Source organism: Ursus maritimus, unplaced genomic scaffold (assembly GCF_017311325.1).
Source record: "Ursus maritimus isolate PB19 unplaced genomic scaffold, ASM1731132v1 scaffold_33, whole genome shotgun sequence".
Classification (NCBI taxonomy): domain Eukaryota; kingdom Metazoa; phylum Chordata; class Mammalia; order Carnivora; family Ursidae; genus Ursus; species Ursus maritimus.
The window spans coordinates 2766205-2779585 of NW_024425897.1; the positions used below are offsets into that span (position 1 = coordinate 2766205).

Consider the following 13381-nt stretch of genomic DNA (forward strand, 5'->3'; position numbering starts at 1 on the left):
CTGGAGACAGTAACCTGATCATCACCAATGATCAATCAACATGTACATAGAAACCCCTGAATTATAGAGTTCAGAGAGCTCCTAGCATCAAGGTGCTGGGAGGGTGGAGGGCCTGTACAGGGCACAGAAGCTCCATGCATACCTCTTTCCTCCATGTCTTGCCTTATGCATCTCTTCCATTTGGCTGTTCCGAAGTTGTATCCCTTTTAATGAACCAGTAATAGTAAGTAAAATGCCTTCCTGGGTTTATAGGAGCCATTCTGGCAAATTATCAAACCTGAGAAGGGGGTTGTGGAAATCCCTGATTTATAGCTTGTTGGCCAGAGGTCCTAGTGGCCTGGGACTTGAGAATGGCATCTGAAGGCATGGGGGCAGTCTTGTGGGATTGAACCCTTAACCTGTGGGGTCTGTACTAATTTTTGGACATCCAGTTGGTGTCCACAGAGAATTAGAGAATTGTTTGCTGTAGAAAAGCCAACACCTTTGGTGTCATTAGTATAGTGAGAGTAAAAACAGTTTTTAGCTTGGATTTTTTTATTTGTTGGCTTTCATTTTTGTCAGTAAAGCACAGACAATACTGTAATTTATAATCCTTTCTTTCAAAATATTTTTCAAACATGATTTCCTTATAAATGAGCATGATTCCTAAAGGTATTTTTACCAACTTTATTGAGATATAATTCATTTACCATATAATTCATTCATTTGAAATATATGATCCAATGTTTTTTAGTTTATTCACAAGATTGTACAACCATCACCACAATGTACTTTTAAAACACTTTCATCCCTTAACAGAAACCTCATTAGCAGCCAATCCCCATTCTCACCTCCCACACTCCACCCCCAGTCAAAGTGACTACTTGCCCATTTTCTATCTCTGTAGATCACTATTCTGAATGTCTTATAAAAATGGAATCATACAATATGTGGGGTTCTTTTGTGCTGACATGTTTCGCTTAGCTTAGTATTTCCAAGATTAAGCATAGTCATGGTATATAGCATTTATCAGTACAGATGACTCTTGAGCAATGCAAGGACCCCTGACATTGTCAAATCGATGTATAACTTTTGATTTTCCAAAAACTTAACTACTAATAGCTTACTGTTGACCAGAAACCTTACCAATAACATAGTCAAATAAAACATATTTTATATATGTATTATACATTGCATTCTTAACAATAAAGCTAGAAAAAAAATGTTGAGAAAATATGTTTACAGTAAAATACTGTATTTACTGAAAAAAATTTGTGTATAAGTAAACCCATGCAGTTCAAACCCCTGCTGTTCAACGGTCAACTGTACTTCATTTCTTTTTATTGTTAAATAAATATTCCACTGTATGGATATACATTTTATTTATGCATTTATCAGCTGATGGACATTGGATTGTTTCCATCTTTTGGCTAAAATAAATAATGTTGTAACTGATGGTTACCAGAGGGCAGATGGGCGAGTGGGGGGGGGGTGGGTTCAATAGGTGAGGCAAATTAAGGAGTGCACTTGTGATGAGCATCAGGTGTTGTACTGAAAGTGCTGAATCACTATATTGTACACCTGAAACTAATACTACATCATATGTTAAGTAACTGGAATTTAGATTAAAACTCAAGGTTCTGGTGCACCTGGGTGGCTCAGTTTCAGTTATATGTCCCACTCTTGATTTTGGCTCATGTCATGATCTCAGGGTTGTGGGATCGAGCTCTGTGCCGGGGTCCACGCTCAGTGCAGAGTCTGCTCAAGATTGTCTCCCTCTCCTTCTGCCCCTCCCCTACTTGTGCTCCAATATAAATAAATAAATCTTAAAAAAACCCAAAAACTTAAGGGGTCCCTAGGTGGCTCAGTCAGTTAAGCACCCAACTCTTGATTTCAGCTCAGGTCATGATCTCAGGGTCACCAGATCTAGCCCAGCACTGGGCACGGAGCCTACTTAACATTCTCTCTTTCCATCTCTTAAAAAAAAAAAAAAACTTAAAAAAAATATATATAATATTGCTATGAACATTGTATATAAGTTTTCAGTACCAATTTTTATCTTTTTTTTTTAAAGATTTTATTTATTTGAGAGAGAGTGCGAGCCAGAGAGATCACAGATGGAGAAGCAGCAGCAGACTCACTGCTGAGCAGAGAGCCTGATGCGGGGCTCAATCCCAGGACCCTGAGATCATGACCTGAGCCAAAGACAGATGCTTAACTGACTGAGCCACCCAGGCACCCCAGTAATAATTTTTATCTTAAAGTCTATTTTTTTTAAAAGATTTTATTTATTTATTTGACAGAGATAGAGACAGCCAGCAAGAGAGGGAACACAAGCAGGTGGAGTGGGAGAGGAAGAAGCAGGCTCCCAGCGGAGCAGGGAGCCCGATGCAGGGATCAATCCCAGGATCCCGGGATCACGCCCTGAGCCGAAGGCAGACGCTTAACCGCTGTGCCACCCAGGCGCCCCTTAAAGTCTATTTTATCTGATATTAAGATAGCCAATCTAGCTCTCTTTTGGGTATAATTGGCAGAGTATTTCCCTCCCATTCTTTTTTCAACCCACTCTATCTTTGAATTTAAAGTGTGTCTCCAGTAAACAGCATATGTAGATGGACTATGGGTTTTTTTTTTTTTTTAATATTCTGCCAATCTCTGCCTTTTAAGTGTTCAATCCATTTAATGCAACTACTGGTAGGGTAAGATTTACTTCTGCCAGTTTGCTATTTTTTTCTATATGTTTTATGTTTTCTTTGCTCCTCTATTATTTCATTACTACCTTGTTCTGTGTTAAATAGATATTTTCTAGTGTGTCACTTCACTTATCTTGTTATTCCTTTTGTGATTTTTTAAAAAGTCATTTTCTTAGTCGTTGCCTCAGGATTACAATTAATGTCCTCATTTGTAACAATCTAATTTGGATTTGTATCATTATAATTTCTATACTATACAAAAACTTAGCTCCTTTATAGCTCTATTCCTCCCCCTCCTTTGTTCTATTGTCATACAAAGTACATATTTAGATATTTTATATACTTATTAACACAGATTTATAATTATTGCTTTAGTAGTCATCTTTTAACTCACAAGAAAAAAGCCATAAACAAAACTACCTTTATACAGTCTTTTATATTTACCTATACAGTTACTCATACTAGTGCTCTTTATTTCTTCATGTGGGTTTGGGTTACTGACTTGGGTCCTTTCATTTTCACCTGATAGATTCCTTTTATTATTTCTGATAGGGCAGATCTGTTAGAGACAAATTCTCTCAGCTTTTGTTACCTGGTAATGCCTTAATCTCCCCTTCATTATTTGAAGAATTCTGCTGGATACAGAATTCTTGGTTGACAATCTTTCATTTTTTTTAAAGCACTTTGATTATATCATACTATTGCCTTCTGGCCTGGATGGTTTCTGATAAGAAATCAGTTGTTAATCTTATTGAGAGTCCATTGTACAAGATAATAGTTTGCTTCTTTCTTACTGCTGTCAAGATTGTCTTTTGATAGTTTAACTATGATATATCTGGGTGTGGATCTCTTTGAGGTTCATGGTTTTCATCAAATTTGCTACATTTGGGGCCATTATTTCTTCAAATATTCTTTCTTCCCCTTTCTTTCTCTCCTTCTTGTGGGACTTCCAGTATGTGTACTGGCCCACTTGATGGTATTCCACAAATCTATGAGATTTTTTTTTTTTTTAAGTGGGCTCTGTGCCCAACATGGGGCTTGAACTCACAACCCTGAGGCCAAGAGTTGTATGCTCTTCCAACTGAGCCAGCCAGGCATCCCATAGGTTGGTTTTTTTTTTTTTTTTAATACCTCCTAGTTCTTTATTGTTATGGTTTATGTGGAGGCAATGTTCTCATACTTTCCTTTAGTTTTTTGGGCATACTTTCCATTAGTTCTTTGAAAATATTTAAAATAGCTGACTTACAGTCTTTTTGAAAGTTAACTCCAACGTCTGGGCTTCCTCAAAACAGCCTCTATTGACTACTTTTTCCCCTTTGAGTATGGGCTATACTTTGTTTCTTCACATACTTCATTTTCGATGCTGTTATTGAAAGCTGGAAATTTTAAATAACATAAAGTGACAACTCTGGAAATCAGATACTCCCCCCTTTCCTGGGCTTATTTGTAGTTGTTTTCCGGAACTAATTCTGTAAAGTCTGTATTCTTTGTCATATGTGGTCACTGAGGTCTCTACCGAGCTTACTGGTCAGTTAATAATTTGAAAGAGATTCCTTAAATGCCTTGAGTCTCAGCCTTTGCTGAGAGAGTGTATGTGTGTTGAGACACGCCTTCAATACTCTGGCAGGCAGCTTACAATACTGCATTGGCCTTCGGCCTTCACATCCTGCTTGTACAGAGTCTCAAGGGCTTAAGGCCTGGTCAATTCTTTCTTGGGCCGGTGCACAGCTCTGTGCATGTACGTTGTCTTCTAGATTCCCAAGAATATGCCGAAACTTTTGAAAGCCCCCTATGAACATCTAATTCTACAACTTTTCTTTTTAATTTTTTTTTTAGCTGGCTTCTTATTTGCCTCAACTATTAACATCCCCACAGGCAGCTGTGATGTTAAACAATTGTTGCTGATGGTGTATCACAAGTGTCCCAGGAGATAAGGCCGTGTGCACTGAGCAAGAGTGAGTCAAGTCAAATAAAAGGCAAGGTCTGTGAATGGAGATTTCCAAGAAACTACCAGACAGGTCAAATAATGAAGTTTATCTGGGAAAGGTGCTTTTGGGGGAGCTCTAAACCATTTTTGCCTTCCGAGGCTGTAAGGTTGCTGTATTTCATCAACTGGTGGAGCTGTTGGTTCTCAAGGCCATCAGAAAACTGTACAGAGGGGGATGGGAACAGCACAAGTTAAAACTGAGATGTAGCAAATTTTCTTAAATTCTTAAGTTCTTTGGATTTTTGTAAGCCTGTGGCTAATTTCCAGAACTCTAAAAAAGCTGATTTTGAGAATTTTTGCCAGCACTGCTTTTATGGAGGAGATTTTCAAAGGTCCTTACTTCACCATTCCTGCTGATGTCCTGTGTGTAATATTTTATGTGGATGTATATTTACATTCTCTTGGGTATATAACTGGGAGTGGAATTCCTAGGTCATATGGTAACTCTACATTTAACTTTTTGAGGAATTGCTAAACTATTTTTTTTCTTTTAAAAGATTTTATTTATTCGACAGAGACAGAGACAGCCAGCGACAGAGGGAACACAAGCAGGGGGAGTGGGAGAGGAAGAAGCAGGCTCATAGCGGAGGAGCCTGATGTGGGGCTCGATCCCATAACGCTGGGATCACGCCCTGAGCTGAAGGCAGACACTTAACCGCTGTGCCACCCATGCGCCCCAATTGCTAAACTATTTTCTGTCATAGCTGTGTGTTTTACATTTCCACCAGCAATGTATGAGGGTTCCAGTTTCTCTACATCCTTGGCAATATTTGTTACTGGTGATCTTTTTGATTATAGGCATCGTAGAAGGTTCAAGTGACACTACATTTTGTGGGGATTTTTCTGTTTTGTTTGTTTTTTTAAGTAAGCTCTACAGCCAATGTGGGGTTTGAACTCACAACCTTGAGATCAAGAGTGGCATGCTCTACTGACTGAGACAGCCAGCCGCCTCTCACATTGTTTTCAATTTACATTTCCACAATGACTAATGATGAACATCTTTTAGTGTGTTATTGGCCATGTAGATAGCTTTTTGGAGAATTATTTGTTCAATTCATTTATCTATTTGTAAACTGGATTATTTGCCTTTTTATTATTGAGTTGTAAGAGTTCTTTATATACTCTGGATACAAGTCCCTTATCAGATATATGACCTCGAAATATTTTCTCCAAATGGCAGGTTACTTTTTCACTTTCTTGATGGTATCATTTGTAGCACAAAAGATTTTAATTTTGCTTTTATATGTTTTTCTTTCATTGCTTATGCTTTTGATGTTGTATCTACAAAGGTTCTGCTTAACTCAAGGTCACTAAGATTTGCTCCTATGTTATCTTCTAAGAGTTTTATAGCTTCAGTTCTTACATTTGGATCTGATCCATTTTGAGTTAATTTTTAGCATGGTGAGACATAGGGGTTCAGTTTCATGCTTTTATATATATGGATATCCAGTATCCTCAAACCATTTCTTGAACAGACTGTTCTTTCCTCTGTTGAATTGTGTTGGCATCCTTATCAAAAAAATCAACTGACCATAAATGTAAGGGTATTATTTCTGGATTCTTCTTTTTTTTTAAAGATTTATTTATTTATTTGACAGAGAGAGACACAGCCAGTGAGAGAGGGAACACAAGCAGGGGGAGTGGGAGAGGAAGAAGCAGGCTCCCAGCGGAGTAGGGAGCCCGATGCAGGGCTTGATCCCAGGACCCTGGGATCACGCCCTTGGCCGAAGGCAGACGCTTAATGACTGAGCCACCCAAGCGCCCCTGTTTCTAGACTCTTAATTCTACCTTATTGATCCATATGTCTATTCCTATCTTGGTACCATACTGTCTTGATTACTGCAGGTTTGTAGCAAGCTTTGAAACTGGGAAGTCTGAGTACTCTTATTTTGTTGTTTTCATCAAGACTGTTTTGGTTACTTTGAGTTCCTTGCAATTCTGTATGAATTTTAGGGTCAGCTTATCAATTTCTAAAAAGAACTTAGCTGGTATTCTGACAGGGATTACAGTGAATCTGCAGATCAATCTGGGGAGTATTAACATCTAAAAAATATTAACTATTATGATCCATGAACACGAGATGTTTTCCCATTTACTTAGATCTTCTTTAATTACTTTCAAAACAGTGTTTTGTAGTTTTAAGGATATAAAAGTTATACACTTTTGTTAAATTTATTCCTAAGTATTTTATTCTTGATGTTACCATGAATGAAATTTCATTTTTTTAAAAAAGATTTTATTTATTTATTTGACAGAGATAGAGACAGCCAGTGAGAGAGGGCACACAAGCAGGGGGAGTGGGAAAGGAAGAAGCAGGCTCCTAGCAGAGGAGCCTGATGTGGGGCTCGATCCCATAACGCCGGGATCACGCCCTGAGCCGAAGGCAGATGCTTAACCGCTGTGCCACCCAGGCGCCCCTGAAATTTCATTTTTGAATTATTCATTCCAAGTGCGTAGGAACACAACTGATTTCTGTATACTGATCTTGCACTCTGTAACCTTGTACTTATTAGTTCTGGAATTTTTTATTAGATATCTTGAGATTTTCAAATATAAAATCATGTTATCTGCAAAGAAAGATAGTTTTAATTCTTCCTTTCAAATCAGGATGCCTTTTATTCTTTATCTGCTTGCTCTAACTAGATCTCTAGTCTGATGTTGAACAGAAGTGGCAAAAGTGGATATCTCTGTCTTGTTCCAATCTTGGGAAAACTTTCAGTCTTTCACTATTAAGTAAGATGCTCTTTGTGTGTTTTTCTCAGATGTCCTTTATCAGGTTAAGGAAGTTCCTTTCTATTCCTAGTTTGTTGAGCATTTTTATTATGAAAGGTGCTGGGTTTTATCATATGTTTTTTCTGTGTCTGCTGAGATGATCAAGTGGTTTTTGTCTTTTATTCTATTAATATTGTGCATTATTTTAATTGTTTTTTGGATATTAAACCTACCTGGTATTCCCAGATAAGTTCCACTCAATTATGACATACAATTCTTTTTATATGTTGTTGGATTCAATTCACTAGTATAATGTTGAAGATTTTTGCATCTATAATCAGAGGAGATAGTGGTCTGCAGTTTTCTTGTGATGTCTTTGTTTTTGGTATCTCACAGAATGAACTGAGAGGTATTCCCTGCTCTTCTATGTTTTGGAAAAGTCTGTGAAGGATTAATACTGATTTTTCTTTGAATATTTGGTAGAATTAACCAGTGAAACCATCCTGGTCAGAGTTTTTCTTTGTGGGTAGTTTTTTCATTCCTAATTGAGTGTCTTAACTTGCTGTATAGGCCTATTCAGGTCTTCTATTTTTTCTTGAGTATTTTGTATTGAATATATTCTATTTCTTTTCAGTAATCTATGTTTTTCTGGGAATTAGTCCTTTCATCTAAGTTATCTAATTTACCGGTATACAATATTCTTAGTATTCCTACTAATTCTTTTTATTTCTGTATGGTTTTTCCCACCTGTTTTGGTAAGTAAAGTTGTATTGGCATGAAGCCATGGCCATTCACTTACATACTATCTATGGCTGCCTGTACTAAAACTTCACAGTTAAGTAGTTGTGAGAGAGACCAAATATTTTTGGCCCACAAAGCAAAAAATATTTACTATCTAAGCCTTTACAGAAAAAACATACTGATCTCTGGCTAAGAAGAATAAAATAGGGGCGCCTGGGTGGCGCAGCAGTTAAGCATCTGCCTTCGGCTCAGGGCATGATCCCCGTGTTATGGGATCGAGCCCCACATCAGGCTCCTCCCTGTGAGCCTGCTTCTTCCTCTCCCACTCCCCCTACTTGTGTTCCCTCTCTCACTGGCTGTCTCTATCTCTGTCGAATAAATAAATAAAATCTTAAAAAAAAAAAGAAGAAGAAGAAAATAATACTTGAAGTACTCAGGTCAAACTGGAGCAAAGGGTTTTTGAGAAAGAGTTAGTTAAGTGTGGAATGAATTAAATGTCATCTAGTTTTATAAGTATCAGCTCAAAGCTTCATTCCAAACCCCCAGACATCATCATTTCTGGGGGAACAAACATATTTTCAGACCAGATTCAGTACAAAGACTGAACTTCATGAAATAAAGAGGAAATTCAAAAACAAAAAGTATCTTGGGCAAGTATTTGCGAAGAGTGATAAACGCTATACTGTGACTAACTTTGTTCCTTGGTTGAGAGTCCTGTAAATCTAGGGACCTCTTTCTGAAAACAACATAAAGGCTCAAAAAGTATAGCTTTCCCACTGACTCTTGAATAGCATGAAGGACTATGGAAGAGAGATCTTCTAGCTCCCATCCTGGCTTCACAAAGGTAAAGTGAATCAATTTTTTTCTTTTCATGCCAATACCACCTTGAAAATTTACCACGACAGCATATGTCATACAGATTTTACCTGTTCGTGACTCTCTCACAATTCATCCCAGAGTAACATACACTACTGTGTAAGGCACACTACTCACCCCTCACATCACAGACACTCCTCTGACTTCATCTCCATTAGCAACACCTGAACTGTCTGCAGTCTCTGCCTACCATAAAGGCCAGCAACATCCAATTCCTTTCAGTGGAAAACCAAAGGTAGAGTTTCCATATGAGAAAAACTCCATAAACAGCATCTATCTAGGGTTAGTAACTCCCAAGAGGAAATTATTCCAGCTAACAGATGATAAAACACAGAAAATGTCCTAGGTGTAAAATTATTCCTTTTATGGAAGCCTGGGCAATCAGACCCAAACAAGCTGCTATGGGTGAATCATTACAATGTTATTATCATGTGTGGGAGCAACGGGAATGCCCATTATTCCAGATAGGATGTGAGGTTTCCTACAAATATGTCATTCCAGCTTAACCCTCAGCCCTGACAATAAGAAGTAACTGGGGCTGAATGGAAGCCATGGGCCTATCACTAAAAGGCTCTGTGACTAAGCAAGTCCCTTAAATTACACCAAATAACTACCAGGTCACCTGAGGAGACAAACTTGTCAGTGTAAAACAAAGATGAAGGGTTAGAGCAGAGGTACTTCAACTCTCCCTCATCTATGCCTCATTCTGAGACAGATGCTAGGCCATCATCTTACTCCCCTCTTCCCGAGAGGTGTCCCATGCATCACCAAGTTCTAGTCATTTCACCTCTAAAATCTCAAGCCTTGCCTCGGGGCACCTGGCTGGCTCAGTCATTAGAGCGTGTGACTGTTGATTTTAGGGTTGTGAGTTTGAGCTCCACATTGAGTGTTGAGATATAAAATCTCAAGTCTTGCCTCTCCTCTTCATCTCCAATGCCAGTGATTCCATCTAAATCACACATGGCTCACTTCTCCTGGGAGTTGCAGAGTGGAGAAGACTCCGAAAGTGGAGAGAAGTATTTCTTCCATCTTTGCTCACTCTTTACCTTTCTCATACATGTTTTTACTCCTGAACACGCTATATGGCTTTCCTCCTGTATCTGCCTGTCAACTAGCTTCCCAGCCTCCAGTCTTCATGTTGGTCCCTCCTCAACATCACTGGTAGCATTATTTCTACCCCATTATGATGCATAAAAGGAAAATCATATCACCCTCACTTTAAAATCTGCTGAATTCCCACTGCCAGCAGCACGTACCTCAGTCTTGCCCCCAACCATCTCTCAGCCTTGCCCCTCTAGCTGCCTTTTGTGCATCCTATAGGTATCAGCCAAGTGATGACCCCAGACTCTCAGAAAGAGCCATTCACACAGTTTCCTTCCCAAGTACACTTTTATAGCTGGCAAAATGCAGCTTAGAGGCCGCCTCTGTTGTGGGCCCTCTCTGACCCAAGATATTCTCTTATGGATCTCAAAGCACTCTCTTCAACTGTCTGACAGTTTTCTAAGTGCTAGAATCCTGCATTTATACTTTCCCACTAGGCTATGGAAGACCATTCAATGGCCAGAATTAGCTAATAAAGATATAAAGCCAAACATCCTATAGTCAAGAATCTGGTGACTAGATTAGCCACCAGGAATGAAAAAAGGAAGCACAGTAGAAAGTTATCACTTTCATCATAAAAATTTGTGAATTAATAGGGGCACCTGGGTGGTACAGTCAGTTTTAAGCATCTGACTCTTGGTTCTGGCTTAGGTCGTGTGTGATCTCAGAGTTGTGAGATCGAGCCCCATGTCAGGCTCTGTGCCCAGCAAGGAGTCTGCTTAAGACTGTCTCTCCCTCTCCTCCCTCTGCCTCTCCCTCCTGTGCTTGTTTGCTCTCTCCAAAATGAATAAATAAATCTTTAGAAAAGCATACCAATTAGTGATATTCCATTAAAGCCCTTAAAATGGAGCTCCAAAACTACTTTCCATAAACCTATAGGTTCCAAGTGGCTCTACAAAATTCCTCAACAATTCACTTCTCAAAACTGTGCCAGAAATAGTTTACAGGATAAACATAAGTAATCTGATGGAATACAGTAGAGTCCATAGGCCAAAGTTAAATTAAAATTCTCATATGATCCAGTTTGGATTTCTTGTAACCGCTATTTCTTTTAGGCCTGGGCCTATTTCTTCTGCCTCACACCTGTACCAACTTCAGTATTATACCTCTCCATTGCATCAGACCAGTGCCTGAAGGCAGCCAAAAGCTTACCTGAGCTGAGATGCCAATGAGGAGCAGCCACTTCTGGTACTCGTCAGTCCGGTAATGGATCATTTGGCACCCTGCCAGACTGGCATGTCTATCAAACATCTTCACGGGTTGAGAGTCACCTTCCATGCTCCAGTGGTAGACTGTGGTCTCAGTCACCAGGGCAACAGTGTTCACAGAGACCCACTTCCAGAAAATCACCTCTTCTGCCATTGTATGAGACTTCATTTTACTCTTCATTTCAATATTAAAGATCTGAAGTGTCTTCCCAGCTAGTATTTGATGTGATGAAGATTAGAGAAAGATAAATTAAAAATCTGAAAGACAAATTCTTACACTCTTAATTCTGAATCCTTTTAACATAACTTTAAGTTGTACTACTTACAGCTAATCTGATTAAGAAGGGAAAAGAGTTGCCTGAGTGTAATTAACCCTCCACTTTGATGTCTTAATATTGAGAAGAGTCTTCTTCTTCAGAAGAATGTAAAAGTGTATGAATACAGAATGTATGAATAACAATCAGAAATTAGTTCTTTTGAAGCAACTACCAAGAGAATCAGTTTTAAACTGGTATCTTCCAGTTTTAAAATACTTTCCTGGATAAGTTAGCAAAAACAAGACATTCTTTCTTTGTCTGGTACCTCCAACTTCCAGGAAAGAATACTATCATCCCTTCAAATTAAACAACTTTTCCAGATAAGAAGGTCATTTTGTCTTAAATTCTAGACTGGTCCTGTCAAACAGAATTTTCTACTATGTTGGAAATGTTCTGTACCTGCACAACCAGTACAGAAGACACTAGCTACATGTGACTATTAGGCATTTGAAATGTGTATTGTAAGACACATTTAAGGAAACTGAACTTTTACTTTCATTTAATTTCAATTAATTTAAATTGAAACAGCCTCAACCGGCTAGCATCCAAGAGGACAGCTAGGTTCTAGAAAAAGGCTTCAGCATCCATCGTCTGGCAAGAGACTCATATGTTTCCATCTCTGATAAAAAGCTGAGTTCTGATCTTTGTATCTATGCAAAATTCAGAGCTAATGTGAAATACTGCTCCCCCCAAATCAGGACCAACACAAGGATTATTTCCCTGACCACTTCTATCTGGCACTGTACTGGATATCCCATCTACTGTAATGACACAAGAAAAGTGAAAGGTTTAAAGATGAAGAAGGAAATAAAACTGTCTTTATTCACATACAACATAACTGTTTACAAAGAGAATCCTAAAGAATTCACAATCTACAAAGCCATTATCAGAGCTCATAGGTGCCTATTAACAATACTGCAGGGTACAAGGTCAGTATACAAAAATATCAATTGAATTTCTCGATGCTAACAGCAAGCAATTTGGAAATAAATTTTTTAAAAGAACTGTAATATCACTAAAAGGAAAAAAAAATCTCTATCAACCAAGAATCCTATATCCAGCAAAACTGTCTTTCAAATATGAGGGAGAAATTAAGACATTTCAAGATAAACAGAAGCTAAGGGAGTCTGTTACTACTAGCACTAAAGGAAGTCCTGCAGATTGAAATGAAAGGACATTAGATACTAACTCAAAGCCATATGAAGAAATAAAGATTTCAATAAAGGTAAATACATGGGTAGTTATAAAAGCTTGTACTACTGTAACTTTGGTTTATAACTCCACTTTTTGTTTTCAACATGATTTAATAGACTAAAACATTAAAAAAATCAATGAGTAGCCTAAAAGCTAGTATCATAACTGGTTTACAACTACACTTTTTGTTTTCTATATAACTCAAGAGATGAATGTATTAGAAAGAATTATTAATTTATGTCTTTGGACAAATTATATATATAAAAATTTAATTCTGTGACACTAAAAATAAAAGAGGTGGGGATGGAGATGTAAAGGAACAGAACTGTTGTATGTTATTGAGGTTAAGCAGGTAAAATTTCAAACTAAACTGTTATAACTTCAAGATGTTAAATATAGTCCCCATAGCAAACATAAAAAAAACAGCTATAGAATGTACACAAAAGAAACAAGAGGAAATTTAAATGTTTTCACTGAAAAAAAAATCAACTAAACATAAGCAAAGATAGTAATGCAGGAAATGAAGGACAAAAAAGTATAAAGTATATAGAAAAGAAATAGTAAAATGATAGA

The 13381-nt window shown here is 37.9% G+C and overlaps 1 protein-coding gene across 1 annotated transcript in view; it reads right to left on the bottom strand.

Moving 5' to 3' along the window:
- Nucleotides 1–13381, bottom strand: part of CLTCL1 (clathrin heavy chain like 1) — a 92491-nt gene that overhangs the window by 62825 nt on the left and 16285 nt on the right. The window contains exon 3 of the mRNA XM_040619401.1: nt 11242–11510. Within this exon, the coding sequence (XP_040475335.1) occupies nt 11242–11510 (269 nt within the window). The remainder of the gene's footprint in view (nt 1–11241; nt 11511–13381) is intronic.